Source organism: Paramormyrops kingsleyae, chromosome 10, assembly GCF_048594095.1.
Source record: "Paramormyrops kingsleyae isolate MSU_618 chromosome 10, PKINGS_0.4, whole genome shotgun sequence".
In the NCBI taxonomy this organism is placed as follows: domain Eukaryota; kingdom Metazoa; phylum Chordata; class Actinopteri; order Osteoglossiformes; family Mormyridae; genus Paramormyrops; species Paramormyrops kingsleyae.
Genome location: NC_132806.1, coordinates 13358760 through 13379196, shown reverse-complemented (window position 1 = coordinate 13379196; position 20437 = coordinate 13358760). Strand labels below are relative to the sequence as shown.

The following is a 20437-nucleotide window of genomic DNA, read 5'->3' as shown; positions in this document are numbered from 1 at the left end:
ATATGGCAATCAAGTCACTCTAATAAGATAACCATGTCAAGAATGCAAAGATAACAATGTCAGGAACGTTAAGAAGGTAACTGCATCAGGTACGCTAATAAGGTAACAGAACCACTTCAGGAACACTTAGAAGGTAACCTTGTAAGGAACACTACGGTAACAGCGTTACAAGCACTAAGGTAACCACACAATAGTAAAGGTGCAAATATGGTAACCACATCAGGATTGCTAATAAAGTAACCATTTAAAATATTTTAAAGTGTTGACTGCAGCATGTCATGTCACTGTGGTCTGAATTACCATAATACATAATAAATACATAAGACATTTCTTTTTTCATTTGAAAATTCAGACTTCTGTGCACAGATATATTCAGCACATCCTGATGTCAGCAAACCTGAACCTGATCCATTCATGCAATTAAAGTTTCTTACACACAGAGGGATAGAAGCAGTAACTTTGACACTTAATCAGTGGGAAAGCAGAGGTTTCATAAAACGTTCACATTGTACAGAAGAGCTTCTTCAGACTACCAGGAAAGATGCTTATGTTTCCATAGAAGGAAGCTAATCAGGTCGTCCCGAAGCTGAGTACTAACAGACCTCAGAACGGCTTCAGAGAGGGTTTCAGGCTGGTTGTACCTGGCTCTGCTCAGCTTAGCATCCAAACCAAAGCCCTGTTCTGGCTTCATGTGATACGGACACTTCCCATAGAGGTTCAATCTTCTACATGGTGGGGCAAGCAGGAACAGAAACAGGCAGGGAATTAGGGAGAGTGGGAACGGAAATGGGCGGGAACAGGTGAGAGCGGGAACGAAAATGGGCAGGAGTGGATGAGAGCGGGAATGGAAATTTCAGGGAGTGGTTGATGGCAGCAGGCATGGTAGGCCGCTGTTGCCCTGCGATGTACAACATCTCGTGGCTCCGTTGGCCAGCTCTTTTCATCCAATTTGTGCTTTCAAAAGCCGACATAAATGAATACATGCGGCAGGTCTTGTTCAAAAAGGAGGGAAAAGTCCCAGCTGGATTCAGGAGGTATAACAGCACGGCTTCAAACCGTGTTTGAGGAGCGAGCGGGCAAACTTTGAGGAAAAATCGAAGTGAAATCGACGTGTGGCTGAGTCATCGCAGCACAAACACTGATTCTTCTGCAAAAGGACTAATCTCTCATCAGCTGGCCCTTTAGGCTCCACTTTGCTCCAGTGTACAGGTCTTTCATACACAAGCCTTCTTTGAGTACAGCACTGTAGCATGGGCGTGCTTTCCCGACAGGGTGCCTGAGCTTCCACATGCTCCTCTGACCTCCTGTTCAGGACTGAGCAACTCACTGCTTGTTTTTGCAGCTTACTGGAAGTATACCATATACTGGCTGGTATACCGTGGTGCTGTCGGCTTTATACTGACTCTCCTCCATGATACTGCACTGACTCTCATAGCTGACTCTGCAGCCCCACGCAGAACATTTGGCTGAATGCTGGGAAAGCTAGACACTGTGTATTTGTCCCTCAGAGGTTGTGGGATCGATCCTGGGCCTGAAAGTTTGCATGCTCTCTCCCTATTGTGCAGGTCGTAACCAGTTTCTGCCCAGAGTCCAAAGACACTGAGGTGCACTGGGGTGTTTAAATTGCTTACATTGTATGTGTGTGCCCAGCAAGGGACTGGCATTCCATGCCACAGGAAAGTCTGGTGTCACAGAGGTGACAGGGTCTCTTTTCTAAGCAGTTTGTACAGTCTGTACAGTTACCATCTTATTTGTTTTTCATTTTTCCAGGGGCCTGTCATTTAAAACACATTTATACATGATGAGGGACTCAGAATGGGGGGAGAAGGGCAGACTGTGTCTTGCTGGGGGGCCTGTCCACTTCCTGTGCCTCCAGGAGATTCATCCACAACCAGCCTCGCCACATCACACACATTCACGTCTGGAAGTTGGGCCCATCAGAGGCTGAATCTGCAGACCCATGACAAATTCCCAGGTGTACGACTCACATCTCCTCCCCCCCGTCTTGCCCGCCACCTCCATGCAATACAGGGCATCTTCTGAGCATGTGCACGTCTTTTTTAAGCCCAAACCCAATGTGGCGTTGCGAGAGAGCAGGCCTGGCACAAGAGGACGAGCCAGACGAGGTCAGAGACTGAGAGAAATAAAGACTTGGTGATGTATGAAGGGGCAACACATGGAGTTATACACGCCTCCAGAGCAGTGGGGAGTGGCTGCGCTGCGACTCCACACGGGAGCCCATTAATATTCAACGGAAAATCACGCGCTGAAGAATGAATGTTCTGATGGATTTTTTCTGGAGGTGATAAATAGCCATCCTTATCCACGTTGTTCACGGAAGTCCTTGGGTTCTCCAGCACAACCTAATTAATCTGTTTAATTGATTGATCTGATCTATAGCGGACGAGCGCGGCTGTTAAATGTGTTTTTCATCTTCTTGAGTTATGAGCGGAAAATCTGTGACTAAATGCTTTTTGAGAAACTGGAATTTTGATAGCGGGTGACATGATGTCCACCTGAAATATTGCCTCCCGTGAAAACGTTGAAGATTAAAAATGACTTTGATTCAATAAACGATAATTTCCAGCTCTACCTATGAACTGGCCCACATTATGGTTTTCTCTTGAATTCGGGAGACGCCCAGGAGCATTCTGGAATAACAGGAATTGTTCTTTGTTTTCCTTTCAGACTCGATATAGGGCGGCGCTAGTGAGATTGATTGAGATGCAGCCGACTGGGACGCAGCGGGCCGGAAACACAGAGACGACGCCTCGGCCAAGCTGAAGACATCCTGGCAGCTCTGTCTCCATGATCTTCTGAGGTGTGGTGATGCCCCCTACGGAGCTGAGCAAAATCCTGCCATGGCCATCCGGGGCTCCGCCATAAAGATGAGGAATTGAGCCATGCTGCGCAAAGCGGGGGCTAGAGCAGGAATATGGGATCAGGGGCTCATCGGATACAGCCTGGCCCAGGGGCAGAGGCGTGGAAGAGCCCCCGGAATGGTGCAACTCTGAGACCTGTTTCAGCACACGGACGTAATTAAGTGGGGTGTCTAGATGGCCAGAGGCTTTATAGTTTTCATAACCCAGCAGTGTATGGCTTTGGAAACAGAACTTACCATACTGTAAGGGCCAAAGATTGGGCCCTAATGCCCCCCCATCAGCCCCTCTTACTGCCTGCCTGTCTCCCTGCATCCATTCCTGTCTCCAGCGCCCAAACACTCAGACGTGGAGCGGTTCTGACTGGATGACCTTTCCAGTTGCCGGATGCAGCCCCGTGGCCAGGTCACGGCTGAAGAAGATGTGAAATTTACATTTTGATCTGCCGTGCAGCGCGTATGAATCTTTCAGACAGGGAGGAGGGGGTCTGGAGCACGCCGATGGTGGGGGGGGAGCAACTCCACCATTTAATTGCAAATGTCCAACGTGTTTTCAAAATGGGGCTCCAGAGGAAAGTGGGATAAATAAGTCTTCCCGCCATCGTCCAGCCCCCAATTCCCGCTCTTTTTTATTCCTTCTTCCTCGCTGTGACTTTGAGGACTTGTCGGGAAGTGGCACCGGCCGCACGGCGGACCTGTGCGGCCGTCCGTCGGTAACCGTGGAGTCCAATTAGAGGCGGGGAGCTGCCTAAGGTGACAGCACTGTCGGATTAGCCGGGAGGACAATTATCCACATCCCAGTGATCGTCCTGAGCCTCGGCCTGCAGTGCCATTCCCATCACACCCACCTACCCGGCCGCCATGAAGCCAGCGTCCAGCAGTCCAGCAACAGGATGAGGTAATTGAGCGCATGGTGGGAGTCTCTGTGCCCTCCCCCCCAAATTACCGCCCCGCAGAATTAAGAGCTTCTTCAAAGCGGTACTTACCCATGAAGCATAGAGTGCTGGAAGTATGCATCACCATTCTTGGTAACGATACTAACAGCTAATGATGCTAATGTTATTAATGGCTAACAATGCAAAAGCTGATAACAGCTAACGTTAGCCCTGACTGGTAATGCTGACATTACTAACAGCCCACAGCGCTAATGTTATTAATAGCTAACAACACTAAAGATACTAACAGCTAACAATGCTAACATTAGCCCTGAATGGACCCAGCTGCAGAACCTGTAACCAGGCCTGGCTGTGCGCCTCACCTGGCAGGGCTGGGCTAATTACTGTCAGCCGCAGCCGAGTGATGGAGGCTGGGGGTTTGTGGGGGCAGGGATAACAGGTTCCTAGGCCTCTCCTGCTGATATAGCTGGACGTTATCCAGCCCAGAACTGTGCTCAGTCCAGCAGAGTTTCCATTCCTACACCGTCTTTTTGGTAAAACATGAGCCACGCCATGGACCAAATCAGCTGACAGGACTTGCAACCGGACTGCGGAGGGGGGGGGGGGAGTGTACAGTATAGCATGAAGGGCAGATGTGGGCTAACACTGCATCGATTGAGTTGCTGTCGTTCTATGTAACGTGAACCCCATCCCTCCCCCCCCCCAACCTGAGGTTTTTATCAAGCCCCTCAGGGAATCATTGAATCGGTGAGATGCATTGACGCCATAAGAGGGGGCAGTGTGTTGCATAACTGCCTCTGACAATATTTAGACGGTTTTATTATTCAAATTATAGCTGCTTAATTCTGCTCGCCCACGATGGAAAGCCCCCCCCCCCCCATAAACCCCCTGCCGCAGGAGTCCACCCTTAGCTGCCTTATTAGCGCTTATCAGACAGAAATGTGGCATTTATATAGAGATGCTCGCTGGTTCAAGCGGCATGGCCACCCGTTTCGGGGTCATTAAAGCTGCCCACAGGCCGCTGGGCCCCCGGGGGATCTGGCACATGTTTGGAACACGTGTTCCCATAACATGGCTTTCCCCAGGAACAGTGGAAAACAGGAAATCTGAGGATCAGGAGCGAAGCGGCAAAGCGGTCACAGCGGAATCCCGCGGGCCACTCTTACAGGTTCCAGCTTTCATCCCGTGTTCTGGAGCGAGACGTCCAAGCTGACCTCCCAGGTGGACAGCCCCAGGCCTTGTCTTTCTTGCACAGCGGGAACATGATATCCGTTTCCCGGTTTAGAGCGCAAGTCCAAAGCAGCGGATCCCAGAGCGACCCATTTCAGCTACTGGGCGGCTGCTCACCTTGCCGGAGTGCTGAGCGTTTGGGACGGGGCCCCGGAAAGCGGCATGGAGGCCGTATCTGTGTGAGTGTTCGGCGAGCCAACACCGGATCAGCGCCGAAGTGAGGAAGGCAGCCGGGAGGCGCGGCTGTAATATAAAGCGCAGTCTGACACTGTCAGGCTAACGTGTGATAAAACAAGAATGGTTAACATAGAAGCTGCTACAGCATAGGGCTAATTAACACTCTGAGGTGTTCCTGGCTGTCCCAGGCCTGGAAACACGCTCGTCTTCCCATCGCAGACCTGGATTAGGTTGTTATTCCATGCAGGAATGCCGACAAGCGGGATGGATTTGCCTCAGATCAGGATGCACCAACGTAAGCTGCTTCTCTCAACACACTGGTTTATTGAGCCCAAACAAATGTTCAGGTGAATGATTCCAAAAAGGTCAATCGGCATCGGAACACAATAGCCCAGAGTCCCCCGCCCCCCCCCCCCCCACACACACACACACAAATCGGCCCCCCTTCCCCAAGAGGCAGCCTGGATCCTGAGCAAAAACAAACATCGCTCAGGCTGACCAACCCTCGCCGCGTGTTTGAACTGACTCCCACATGGTCCGGCCTGACGAGGGCCTGGACAAGGACGTTCAGGTGCGAGCCAGGTCCGGAGCCCCGGATGTTGCCCGCCAGCCCAAAATAAGCCTCCTCTCTGCTCCGCTGTGCTCACCTACACCTCTGCCGAGCTGGAACGCGGCCAACAGGCCTGGATGCAAAGCGGGGACAGGGACCGGAGATGCAGCGCGTACGGGGAGCGTTAAACACACAGGCACGCCGGTCAGGCTCACCTTGGGTTTTCCCGGCACAGCCGCCGGGCTCCGCGGTGTGTACCGGGCACAGAAGTGGCCACACAGGAACCAGAGTACAGAACCACGCTAACGAATGTGTGACATTATAAAGAAGCGGGTTAATTATGACAAACAGCGGTGCCTTGCTGCACGAAGGGATAAACGACAAGCTAATTTGGGGTTAGGGGGCCACGTGCAGGGTGTATATAAAGAAGAGCAAAGCTACGACCCCAGGCTCATGCCGCGGCAACGAATCATCACGACAGATCGCTAGGGCGATGAGCAGATGGCCTGGTCCAGAGCACGGGGTGGAGAGGGGTCAGAACATTTCAGGGTGGAGGTCCGTCTCCTGCCTCTTCTCTAACAGATTCAATTAGCTGCCACCTCCCGCCCGGCCCCCCCGGCCCTGCGTTCCTGAAGGGGGGGCCGGCACTCGCCTCCGCCGGCGGTCAGTGCTCCCTAATTGCTGTGTAGCTCCTAACAGCCGACCGTATTCCATACGGGATACCTCTTAATTAACGAAGTCGCCATCATTCCTGATGACTTGCGATGTGGGGGGGGGGGGGGGGGCTGTAATGAGACATTTTCAAACTGCTCACGTGTGACTCTGCTCTTTGTCTGTTTAAATAAAGCCTCGGGCATGTCCTCCATTCCCGGTGACAGGGGGCGTGTGGCTGCCTGTGTGTGTGTGTGTGTGTGTGAGTGTGTGTCTGTGGGTTTGCAGTTACCACATTGTGGTAAAACCTGTTACCATGTGGGCACATTTTTCAGGTTCCCACAAAATAAACCTCAATTTTATAAAAATCTGTGATTGCGATCATAAAACTAAAATAGCAGAAAGTCTCATATTTAGTTTGTTTACTTACGGTTAAGGTTAAGGCTGGGTAGGGGTTAAGGTTGTCATGGTTAGTATTGGGGTTTTGCCCACAGAAATGAATGGACGGTCCCCACAATAATAGGGATGCAAGAGCTGTGCATGTGTCTCTATGTGTGTATGTGTGTGACGGCATGTGTGCTTGTCTACGTGTACGTGAGTGTGTGACTGCGTATGTGTGTGACTGCATGTGTGTGTGATGGCATTTGTGTGTGTCTGCGTATCTGTATGCACTCCGCTACAGGCATGCATGCATCGGTTTCAGCTGTGTGCTCAGAAGTGTGTTGTCTCATAAACATGGATGTTCCCAAAGTCAGAGCATGTGCCCCGGTCATGTGACCCCTCCTCATTTAATCGTTCAGGGCATCAAATCACATAGTCTTCCCTGAATAAGGCTGAATCATATCGCGGATGAAATCCCTGCATTCACCACGCACCTGTATGTGGGGGGGTGGGGGGGGGGGGGGTGCTGAGCCCCATGTGTGATAACACTGAATGGTAGGGGGTCTGGTTATAAGAGCTTATATGAGATGTGGGGGGCACAGAGGAGAGCATTGGAAAGGGATTACTCATCGCTGCCCCCGGTGGGGCGGAGGGGAACAGTGTGCCCTGTTCTCCGATATGAATTGCTGATTGGTGAGGATTTACGCATGCATGAGCTATACGAAAGAACAGGACCTGCCAGCAGCAACGGCCAGTAGGGTTTGCATAACCTGACATAAATCCATGTAATATTCACTCACACCATAAGTTCTTTTTTACGGGGGAGAAACCGGGTGAGGTTCTGTCTGCACTGTGTTTTTACACGGCTGCCATTGAATTAGACACTAATCCTGCAACAGAACATTTTTTAAATAATCACAGCCGACATCTCAGCTTCCAGTCAAATCCCAGTCTGTTTACATTCACACGCACGTTCATACGTGTCATTTCTAGGTACATAATACAAAAAATGAGTGAGTTATTCACACATCTTTGTCACAATGCGAGCGTTTGGAGGATGGTGGCCGAAGCCACAGAGGGCCTGCCCAATCACTACGGGTCTGTATCCTTCCGCCGGACCAACTAGTCCACCGGACCAGGTCATGTGGTTCTGCTGGCCAACCAAAGAATCATGAGGACTCCACAGAAGGCCTTCGCCCTCACAACACGCCTGTATCCTTTCACCATTCTAGTCAGTCAGACCATGGCCAGCAATAGAATCAGGAGGCCTCCACGGATAACTGAAAGGAGCCCCCTCCTTGCCCCGCCCAGGTGTGATGGCTGCCATTGGCAGAGGGGGGGTATGGGGCATTTGCTGATTTACCAGTATCATGGGGTCCTGGCTCTTGAACTGACGTTTAATAAAAGCTGTAAATCAGGCACCGGAATGTGGGATGCATCCCACCCCCATCGTCATGCCCCTCCCCAGCATCCCAGCTTGGGTTCGAAGCGCCGTGCTGTGGGAGTGCTACCACGTGCCCTCCAAGCGCGTCGGAACTCCAGAGGGCACGGAAACGTGCCGGGATGCCGAGCACAGACAGAGACACGGAACTGGAGCAGTCGCTGGAAGGGCGTGGGTTCAAATCCCTCGTTCCGCCTCCTCCCTGTATTCCACAGTTAATATGCTATTGAATTGATATATAAAAGGAAAGTTGCCCTGGATAAAAGGTTCCTCTGGGCTCCTGGAAAAAAGTTCGTATGCAATTTAATTCATCCCTCAGCCTGGAAGTGGCAGCGGTCCCAGCTGGGCCACTTCAAGCACGGCCACCGTTCCGAGTCTATTTGCATAGTCTAATAATCACGTCCGGAGGAGCTAATGAACTGTCCCTCTCCCATAATGCAACACCTGAAGGGGGCCGGGGGGAGATACATGTTCCAAAAATCCACAGAGGAGGGAGCGGCACACCGCCGGCAGGGAGCGGATCGTGGGTTGGACCACAGCACAGGTGGAGGCGGCTGTCGCTAAGCTAATCGATCTGTCGCACTGAGGGGGGGTAGGGTGGGAGAGCGGAGGAGCAGCTGCTCCTCTCAGGTACATTAAAATGCGATTAAACAGGCCTCATTAAGGATCGCCCTGCGGGGCCACCCCCTGCCCCCTGCCCCTGAGCTCCCTGAGCAGCCGCCTCGCCTCTCTGCTCCACCAGCTACCCCCCCTCTGACCGGCGCAGAGGGTTTAGGGTGGCGGTGGGATGAGTCACTGTGGCCGCTGTGGCGACACATGGCAAACGTGGCCAGTTACTATGAATAAACGCATGTCAACGCGGCCGTTGGCGAAAGACGGGCAACGGGATCCAGCCATGTGTAAGCAGACCACAGATCAGATGGAGGATAAACAGCGGTCAGTCCCCAGAGAACATGGTCCAGCCAGCGCTGTGGTGCATTGTGGGCCGCCGTAGGGACAGGCTTCTCCTCTCAGTTGCGTGGGAAGAGGGAATGAATCCATCATAACCGTCACTCTGCAGGCACTGAGCAGATGCTGTGTTTCAGGACAGCTTAGCCCGGTCTCCCTAACATCTGGGCGGTGGAACCAAAGGAACCTGCAGGATTCTGGGTACCGCAGGCCCCGCCCCGCCCACCAGAGCCCAGGACTGTTACGCAGAAGCCCTCCCGCAAGAATTGCGTGTCTGGCATTTGCATAATATAACCAGAGAAACATGCGGCTAGATTAATTTGTCACGCAAGAACACTGACGGCGAGATATCAAAGTGAAGCACAGACACGGCAATAAACAGCAAACTCCCACGGCTTCTCCCACAGCTGCACGGAAAAGCGAGTCAGGTCCCAGCAGCTTATCGATCCGCCCTCGGATTTATGAAGTTATTTCAGGTCCTTTAATGATGAAGATTAGCCATGTAACAAACAGGACCAGATAAGGCACTATAAAGGTATGGTAACCTGGGAGATCCGGCGACTCGTCCAACTGTGGTCCTGTAATAAATCAAGAGGGCGTCATGGAACCAGGAATCCAGGACAGAGATCATCTTCAGCCACAATGCACTGGCTGGGGAACATACAGATCGCGACGCCTCCGTGTTTTTAACACGTAGGAACTGAATGAAGCGTGTTTCCGCAAGCCGTGGGTGCCTTCGGCGGGATCAGGAAAGCAGCCCCGTCAAACGGAAGGGCCGCGGTTTAACTTGCAGCATGACCCACCGGCGAAAATGGCGGCAGAAACGTGATTTCCCATCAGGCCTCCTCTGAGAGGCTGAGAATCCCCTAAGCCAGACAGCGTTCCGGGAGACAGGGGATTCCAGGGAAAATGGAGATGTCTTTATCAGTGTGGTGCGTCGCCTCCGTTTTGGGGGGGTAAATCTGGAATGTGTGGTCGAGGTACCCCTGGAATGAGGACGCGGGGGCCAGTCTCTGCCCCCAAACTCCTTCCTGGGTCGACCAGAGGGGACACACGCTTGAATGAGCCTTTTCTGGACACTGATTAATTCATTGCCGTGTTTTAACCATAAATCGTTTGAATATTGTCTCGGTTTCTTTCGAAGCACTGCCCCAAGTGTCCGAGTTGCGGAAATAATGCAATCGGCTGTTTACGCGATATGTGGTTTCCATGGAAACAATAAAGCCAAGTAAATTATATGGAGACTATTTTACCGCCGGGTGGGTGACATGTGGGTCAATTAAGGTGATATTACGGACGTGGTGTGTAGCTGTTAATTACAGGACATGACTCATGCAGAGTTCCCCGGTGCTTCTGTGGGTGTCCTGTAGGGGGCGCTGATGATATGCAGTCCAGTGGTATGATGCGGTGGTGATTCACTGGCTGGCAGACAGCGGACCTCAGAGTAAAGTCCGTACCTGCGGGACCCCACAGGTGGAAGAAGACCGTTTTGATCACATCAGATACCTCCATTTATAACGCTCCTTAGATACAAACAGTGACACCTCTTGGGGGGCTGGGTGTGGGATTGCATCACTCGCTCCCTGCATCCCGGGAGGATTCCTCTCCTTAGTCCTGCCCAAATCCGTCAAAGAGACGCAGCAGAGGTGAGCGGCTCTGCTGACACCAGCCAGCGAGACCCAAACACCTGAACGCCGTTTTTGATCCGCCTCCGCGACTTCCTGTCACACGACGAGCCTCATCTGGGTCTGCGCTGTCGCCCGGAGCGGAGGGCCAGCGTTTTGCAGATTGCTAATCCTTTCAAAGCATTAACCGTGCCCAGCGGAGGCCGCACCCCCCCACGGAGGCCGGAGCGGTGACTCGCTAGCGCTCGGGCGACGCGTAATTAGCAAGAAAGGTGAGGAATTGAGAAAGCGTCGCATTCCATCAGACAATAAGAGCACGAACACCTACGCAGAGCAACATTTTAAGCATAAAAACAGTAGCTAAGACTGAGTCTGTTACGCACAGGAAATATCCATACTTAATGGAGCATCCTCAATGATTTTCACTGATCGTTTACTCACTGATACCTCCTGAGTCTGTTGTGTATTTAAGTAATAAACGTGGGAATCGGCAGGATCCGGGCTTTCAGGGAAAGTGACCTTTTTTGAAGGACTCAGCTTTACCTTTGTCTTTGTCCCTTAGAATATACCAGAAAAGGACAGCTTGCTTCCGAGTAACGCATCACTGAAACGCCTTTGTGAATACAGAGATAGCTACTCCAGACAGGCACGGCGGCTCTCCGTGGTGACTTGCTCTCTGACTTCCCGGTGAGAGGGCTTTCATGTGCTATGGGTACTTAATGGCTAAATCTCCCCCATCCGAGTGCAGCAGGACGCATCAATGCCTCTTATCCTCTTTTTCCACGGCCCAGGAAAGATAAAGGCACCCTTCGCAGACGCTGATTTCCCCCATATGCTCGGTAATTGTCATTAGTCCCGTCCTCTGATTGGTCGGCTCGTGGTTAACGAGGCCCCAGCGGTCTCCAACGACAACCGGACGGACGGACGGACGAGTGAGCGATGAAGGGGGAGAGAGATGGGCGATGCTGCTGAGGAACAACAGCCCGTGGCTACAGGGAGATAAAAATAAAATCACACCACACACCGCCCCCCTGCTTCCCCGGGGCTGGTGGGCCCTACAGGTGAGTCAGAGCCACTGCACCAGAGGCGGAAGGACACACTGGTCAAGAGGCACCAGAATGTTGTGGATTCTGGCAAAAGCTGCCAAAGCCTCAGAGCCCACCCACAAGCAGACTGAGGGGCCCACATCCCTGCCATCTTCCTGGGAAGCCTGTTTGCTTGGTCTTTCCCAGGGTGTCCTCATACCCGACCACACCCCTGCTTCGGTGGTGTGGGGTTTCTGCTCCCATGCCGATGTCCACAGTACAGTTATGACTGAGAAACTCAGGAGCTCACCGCCCCCCCCCACCCACCACCCATGGATATTGCTGGAAGACGACCTGCTTCACCTCACATCTTTAAACTGGGGGGGGGGGCTGATGCTTCTGGTGTCTGAAGGACCTTCACAGCGGTGACACCGCCTAAGAGGCCCTGTTTCTATCAGATTGCCCCCTTCCCTGCACAAGTTTCAGGGTATGGTGTTGGTGTAAGTGAGACAGGAAGTGACTCGTATGTTGCTCTGGCCTCAAAATGCGGCGGATTTATAGGGGACAGCAGCGCCTCTGAAAGGCGCAGTGTCATCGTGTATCACATGACACGCTGTGTCCGTGTACGGGGAGCTGGGGAGACACGGACAGAGGCTGACAGAGGAGCGCCAATACCCAGCGGCTGGGCAGTGTGACACGGACCGGGGAGGCCAGCAGGGAGTCAATGAGATGCAGGATTGAGTATGTGCGAGTGATGTGGGGGGGCAGCTGGATCTTTCAGCCAGTCGCTCATGGGTCCGAGAAAAGATACCCTGGGGGACCAAGGCAGAGTGCGGGCATCTAGCAGGATCTACCGTTCTTTTGCACGTTGGCAACACTGCAGAGCTCTTCACCAAAAACGCCTCTGATTGGCTCCAGATGACCTGATGGGCAGGTAACTCCCCCCGGGGGGGGGGGCACTGTCTTCCGGGACTTTCTGAAAAGGCGTCTCGGCTAATGGAGGCTGACGTTTCAATGGCCGCCCTTGTCGGGGAGCCGGCGGCGGGCGTGAAAAACGGCCCGCGCCCCCCCGTGGCCTTGGGGAAGATGGCCCCCTCAGCCCCCATGTTTAAAGCAGCCTATCTTTGGCTACTGACAGTTAATGACGCAGGCGTGTTAACGCAGGATGCTGGGGGGGGGGCTCCTTTATTTGCCTTCCAGCTTATTTAAAAAGCACTGTGCCAATAAGGTTATTTATTAGCTCTGTCTCAGATGGGGCGACTGTCCCTCGCAGCCCCCAACCACCCCCCCCACCCCCCCGCTTGCACACCATGTCGTGCCCCATAATTAATTGTACCTCTAATATATTTCAGTCCCAGCCCACCTGTCCCTGTGAACGAAAAAGGTTCATGCTGCTGTTGTGACTCCACCGCCGAGCTTATCGACATGTGGTTCCGTGGACGGGGATGGGGGGGTGCGGGGGGAGTCGAACTTCGATTGGCATTTGCCTCCGATGGCCAGTTGCCATGGAGACAGCTTTAAACTTAAAGGCTTCCCTTTCTTTCCCTGCCCCCCCCCCCCCATAACCCATAACCCCTCTTGTATTGTTTGGCAGCAAAAAAGAAAATAGAGTGAAATAAACACACAGCTCACAGCAGTGGGTATGGATCCGGGTGGGATGCTCACTGCTGCGGCGGCAAGGCAAGCCCCCCCACCACGAGAGAGGTACAACTCTCTACTGGGGTTAGTTAACCCTTAAAGGGACGGTCACCTTTATTATTCACTCTGCTTCAATCTGCATGGTAACTGAATGAAAACGGAGTCACAGCCATGAATCTACAGCTGTATAAAGGAATCCAACAGGGGGCACTATCAGGACACATTATGGTATTATGTGTAATAGGCTCCTGACATTCAGCAGCAGACCTGTGTGTGTGTGTGTGTGTGTGTGTGGGTCCGTCACCTGTACAGAGGTGTGGTGGTCAGAGACAAGGTTGCCGCTGCACTCAGGTGGGGGGATGCAAAAGAGCAGAGCAAATCCCTGCCCCTCCATGTCGGCCCCTGTTCACTCACACATATGTTGAGAATGTACTGGAACAGCTGCAGAACTATTTGGAAACGTTGCCCCCCCCCCCCTCATCAAAACAGAAATGTACTTTGAGCATGCCCGCTGCTGTAAACATGCCCTTGTGGCAGCCTGAGGTCCCAGACCTGTGGACACCCATTCATGCGATAACATGCATGTCCTTTACATGTACCCCCCCAAACCCACGCATTGCCTAACCGTAATTTTTAACAACATGTAATGTTCAAGCACTGGCTTCCATGTGAGCCACATGACCATCCCATGTTCCTGAGCACATGGGAGGCTGGTCACATGACCGGCCCATGATCCTGAGCACATGGGAGGCTGGTCACATGATCGGCCCATGTTCCTGAGCACATGGGAGGCTGGTCACATGACCGGCCCATGTTCCTGAGCACATGGGAGGCTGGTCACATGACTGGCCCATGTTCCTGAGCACAGGGGAGGCTGGTGGCCTGAATACTCTTGACCGCCAATGTTAGCTGGATGTTACCGGGACGTTTCTCTCACATTCCTGCAGAATAGCTATGGCCCATTTCCGTGGCTCATGCTTTAAGCTCATGTCCGCATGTTTAAATAAAAAACTTGATGAGAGGGACATTAACATACCCCGATTATCTAAATGTTTAATGCCTTATTTAAACATCGTTAGCATCCGAAGAACCTCAGGAAAGGTTCACTGAGTCGTACTGCGTTGGAACTGCTGATGCAAGATGTAACGTGGGATGTTTCTGTTCAGCGGATGATGATCCTGTCATCACCTCGCTATTAGGACAGGTGGGCGGGGCCTTATCGTGAAATTAGCTATTCCATCAAATTCAGCCCCCCCCCCCCCCCACCAAAGAGACGGGCCAAACAGCAGAGTCAGCAGAACATGGCCCTTTGAAGATCTCCTGGATTCAGTTCCCTCACTTTGCGCTCTGTGCCTGACTTGCATACCGGCCCCAACGCCCCTATCTGCAGTGCATTACGGGGGGGGGTCTCTATGAGAAACATGCTAATACTAACTATGACAACCTTAACCCCTACCCAGCCTTAACTTTAACCCCTTAACCATAAGTAACCAAACAGAATACAAGAGTTTTTGCATTTTTAGTTTAGTCACGGATTTTTATAAATTAGAGTTTTCCCATAAGGGGACCAGAAAACTGGTCCCTATAAGGTAAAAAAAAAATGGGTATTCATCACGTTGTGGGGATATTTGTTCCCAACAAGGTAAGGTATACCTGGACCACGCATACACACACACGCATACACACACACACACACATGCACGCACACACACACACAGACATGCACGCACATACACACACACACACACAGACATGCACGCACATACACACACACACACACACACACACATGCACGCACACACACACACTTCATCTGAAGCAGCTGTCTTCTGGACGTGGGAGGAAACTGAAGGAGCTGGTCGAGACCCACATGAACACAGGAAGATGGGAGAGCTGTGGCCAGGATGGAACCAGCGGCATTGGAAGCCGGGGGTGATGGGACCGGCCCCCGGTCCATGGCCCCCCCTGCTGAAAACCCCAGCAACCGTCATTATGAGCAGCCTCTCCTGGCTCCCCATCCGACTAGTGCTGGCTGGAGCTCCATGCTGCTCTGCAGCGCTGCCTCCCCCGTATGCCACCATGCAGCCCTGCTGTCTGTGCCCAATGCGCCTGCTGAAACTCCCAGGAACTCCCAGAACCGCTGAGCAGGCTCATAACCAACTGCTCACTGACATCCGGAAGGTTAACTAATCAGATGTACATAACTTGAGGCATCATCGCTGGACTCCACAATAAACACACACACACACAGCCCGTCTGGGACGTTTAAGAACATCACCTGATCAATCACACCTAATCTGCTGTAAAGAGATCATCTGATTAACTCTCATTTACATTTATATGATATATTTATATTGCACAGCTTGTGTAAGCAGCATGCATCTCAGAAGATGGAAATGGATGAAGCACTTCCGTTACGCCTTGTCACAAGGAAACAAACGAGCATGTTCCTCAGACCTGATACAGGATGACCAGGAGATCCAAGCCGCTTCATGTGTTGGAGCCCCTTGATATTAACCTCCCCAACACCCCCCGATTCTGCAGCCCAGAGGTGAAAGACAGGGATTATCATCGACATGAACTCTGCGGACACGGCGATTCGGGAGGCAAGATCTTAACGCAAACCGCTAGACGCAGCAGTCTGATTATATCCGCTCTGGAGTTTTGATAAGAGCGGTTTTATCGGAATGTGGCAAATCTGATTTTTCCACCCGATAAGCCCCAATCCGACTCTTTCTGTCTCCTCAGATAAAACAGGGAGACAGAGAACGCCCTCGGCACACTTTCATCCGGAATACTTCAGCCAGTTTTCTTTGCATTTGGTGTAAATACCGACTTTAGTTTGACGGCCCCAAACGCTAACAGCATTTGCAGCCTTTCTCGCCGCAGCTGCTCAGCCCCGGTCCTCTGTCCGTGAGGCCAGGGATGTCAGGCAGCATCTGGACAGAGCGGTGAACGGGTCCTTCAAGCTGCCTGCCACGGGAACACGGAGAATCTAAGAGAGACTCTGCACCTGCTGTTCATTATCTACTCAATGTGACAATGTGACAATGCAATACTGTGACACTGCACAGGCCAAAGCTGCCCCCCCACCCCCCCGTCTGCTCTGGACATGCATCTCCTGCTTCACAAAAGGCCATCTGTGCTGGGGGGGTCAGCATGGGTGGCCCTGAGGCCATACCCTGTCACTTTCTAGTGGGACGGAAGTCCCTAAGGTCAGGTACTGTATGTGGTGCCGTGAGAGGCAGCTAACCTCCTGTAGTCATGAAGGGCTCTGATTATCCTCTGCTAATAGCTGATGATCTTTCTGAGGGACCTCATCATGCTCCAGGCCAAACTGTCAGATCCACACTCAGGAACCATTCACACTTTCATACCCTGTCATCTCCCAGAGGTACACCTGGTAAGCCCAGTAACCCTACTCCAACATGACTGTAACACGCATGCACTGTTGTGTGTTCCAGAAGGTTCTGTGAAGGGGGCTGTGAAGGAGGTTTTGATAGAAAGATCATCTAGTTGGGATGAAAACTCACTACCCAGAGCAGGTTGGGCTTTTGAGAATGTGCAGTGTGTGTAAAGATTCCATCGGGCGTCCTCTGTTTCCCCCTAACAAAGGACATGTTTTTTTTTTGGAGACGGGATTCACCGTAACCCGGAACGAGAGCCAGCGTGATCGTAATCGCAGGAAAAATCACAGAACAAAGACTGCTTCGAATCGCTCAGTTAATTACAGCTCAGCTGCGGTGATTTCACAGTTATCCTCGCCTATCTCGCCACTTGCGCCGAGTGCGATCGGCCGGAGAACAAACGGATTTAAGGGGCGTACAACCTGGAATTTAAAGCTCTCCATCACGGAGGCTCCACGCTGCCCGAGCGGCTACATCCGTTGGAACATTCCCACCCACCCCCCAGAAAAAGATAGAAAATCGAAAATTGTCACTTCAGATAATTATCACGCTCTCCATGCCGTACAGCAAAGAAGATATGGCAGTGGGGAGGGTGGGAGGCCCCCACACGGCCCAGGAATTGGGGGGGGGGGCTGCTAGAAGGGGGGGGGGGGGGGGGAGAGGGGACGGATGCAGTGGCCTTTATGTTTCTACCATATACAAAAACTTGTTTGGCATCAATAAATGTTACTCCCCCCCCCGCCCCCCCCCCCCACACACACAAACAGCCAAACGGGCGGGTGGGGGTCGGGGGATATGGAGATTCATAGATTCATTTACAGAGGTGAGTCTGGGGAGACCTTAAAAACGTCTGGCTTTTAAAACATTTTACATAGCGCCCCCCCCAGGGGAAACACACATCATAAAATGAGCTTCAGTCGTGGCGTGCCTCGCCTTAGATGATAAAGAAATAACAAGATTTCCTCTGGAGGTTGTCGTGCCATCCATGTGGGTAAACTGCACACCCCCCCCCTCCCCTTTCGGCGGTGAGGAAACAGACTTACCGGAGTTCCTCTTGGAGATGAATTTCAGATTGACGCAGGCCGCTGAACCAATCAGAAGCAGCACAATGGGCGGGGGCTTCATCTTCAGGGCGTGAGGGTGGCTGCAGACACAAATGGGATAGTGCAGAGTCAGGGAGAGCCAATGTGGGCTCGGGGTCAAGCCGATTAGGGGCCGACGCATGCCAGACAGCCTTCGTTGCGCTCCCACTGCCCGGACGACGAGAAAATGGCAGGAACCTGTTTTTTACAGCTCAGCTTCAGCAGATGGTGAAGTGTCTCCTGTCGTGACCAGATCCGGCGGCCAAAACCGACGTGGTCATCACAGAAGCCATGAGCCAGTGCCGGGGCACGTGAACCATTAACTGGGATCACAGCTAAATCACACAGGTACACCGCAACATCGATCTGGAGTGTCGGAGACGCCATGGATGATTATGGACGGGAGAGGAGTGGGGGGTGTGTGTAGATTGATTCCCTCAAAGGTGTCGCTGGTGTGCCGATGGAGGCGAAGGCAGGGGGATTAGCGCCACACAACAGACGCCCCTTAATCCCAAAAGAAGGTAAAGCCCCAGTTTATTGGCCAAATAGATTTTCACATGGCTTCATAGAGGCACCCATTAATTGAGGTCACAGGGTGTCCCTATCTTGATGGGAGGCGTGAATGTGTATGTGCGGGTCCAGAGGGAGAACAGGGGCACACAGCCCCAAGTAGGACAGAAAAGTTTAATACAGTAACATGGTGGTGGGTTGTGTAGGATGTAAGAGTATAATACAGTAACACGGCTCTGAGCCACATAGTATGTAATAGTATAATACAGTAATAGGTGTGGGGCCATATAGTAGGTAAGAGTATTATACAATAACACAGTACCAAGTCACGTAGTGTGCAAGAATATAACACAGCAACCCAGCGCCGAGCTGCATAGTATAGAGAAGTATAATACAACAACCCCGCACCGAGCCACGTAGCATGGAAGAGTATAATACAGTAACCTTGGCACTCAGCCACATAGTATGAAAGAGTAAAATGCAGCAACCCAATGCAGAGCCATATAGTGCGTCAGGGTGTAATATAGTAACCCGGTGCCGAGCCACGTAGTATGGAAGAGTATAATACAGTAATCCGGTGCCGAGCCACGTAGTATGGAAGAGTATAATACAGTAACCTTGGCACTCAGCCACATAGTATGAAAGAGTAAAATGCAGCAACCCAATGCAGAGCCATATAGTGCGTCAGGGTATAATATAGTAACCCGGTGCCGAGCCACGTAGTATGGAAGAGTATAATATAGTAATCCGGTGCAGAGCCACGTAGTATGGAAGAGTATAATACAGTAATCCGGTGCAGAGCCACGTAGTATGGAAGAGTATAATACAGTAACCTGGGCGCTCAGCCACATAGTATGAAAGAGTAAAATACAGTAACCTGGGCGCTCAGCCACATAGTATGAAAGAGTAAAATACAGTAACCTGCTGAAGCCACGTAGTATAGAACAGTATAACACAGTAACCTGGTGCTGAACCATGTAATATGGAAGAGTATAACACAGTAAACTGGTGGAGAGCCATCTAGTATGGAAGAGTAAAATACATTAACGTGGCATAGAACCACGTAGTATGAAATAGTATAATACATTAACCTGGTGCTGAACCATGTAATATGGAAGAGTATAACACAGTAAACTGGTGGAGAGCCATCTAGTATGGAAGAGTAAAATACATTAACGTGGCGCAGAACGACGTAGTATAGAAGAGTATAATGCAGTAATCTGGTGCAGAGCCATGTAGTATGGAAGAGTATAATACATTAACCTGGTGCAGAACCACGTAGTATGGAAGAATATAATACAGTAAAACATTGCTAGAGGCCCCTTCATCACCATGCACCCAGTAAGAGGTCAGAAGAGCTAAGAGTGCCCCCTAGAGGAGAACATCAGTGGGTAGACCAGGGGGCCCGAAAGCACGTAAAACCCTCTAAAGCCAGTCAGCGAGGCAGTCCACAGGAAAGAGGGGCCCATTTGGCAATTATAGGCTAATTATTCCGTCTGGGCAAATTGAAACACGGCAGTCACAAGCGGCTCATTCCGGATGGCGACCCGCTCCGCAGATGTTACGGCGGTTATCAGCCTCCTGCGTAATTACGAGCGGCTCTTCATCACGCTCCTGCCCGGACCATTAGCCGTCTCTGGGCCGGCTGCGTGTCGCCATGGTGCACACCGTCGAGGGAGGGGAATAGGGTGCACACTCTTCTCCAGATAACCGGCAGCGATCAGAGAGGAGTATTAACCGCCTGTCACTGGGGCTAATGAATGCTGTTCTCCAGCTATTTACAAATGTTTTTTTGCCACGCTGAAATATTGCTTTTTCATGTTTATTTTCCCTTCATATGGAAGCCGGTGCCATGCTGGAAGACCCCCACCATTCGCATTTTCTTCAAAAACAGAATATATGAGGTTGGAAAAAAACCTTGTGGCCACAAGAGGGAGGTGCGAGTGAGGAATGCAGTCCGGCGCGCCCCCGCTGCTCCTCAGTATTCGGGGGAACTTT

The 20437-nt window shown here is 51.8% G+C and overlaps 1 protein-coding gene across 4 annotated transcripts in view; it reads right to left on the bottom strand.

The window, feature by feature from the left end:
• Nucleotides 1-20437, bottom strand: part of il1rapl2 (interleukin 1 receptor accessory protein-like 2) — a 161110-nt gene that overhangs the window by 125749 nt on the left and 14924 nt on the right. For all 4 annotated transcript variants that reach the window (XM_023794859.1, XM_023794860.1, XM_023794861.1 and 1 more), the window contains one exon: nt 17891-17991. In XM_023794859.1, the coding sequence (XP_023650627.1) occupies nt 17891-17972 (82 nt within the window). In that variant the 5' untranslated portion in view covers nt 17973-17991. The remainder of the gene's footprint in view (nt 1-17890; nt 17992-20437) is intronic.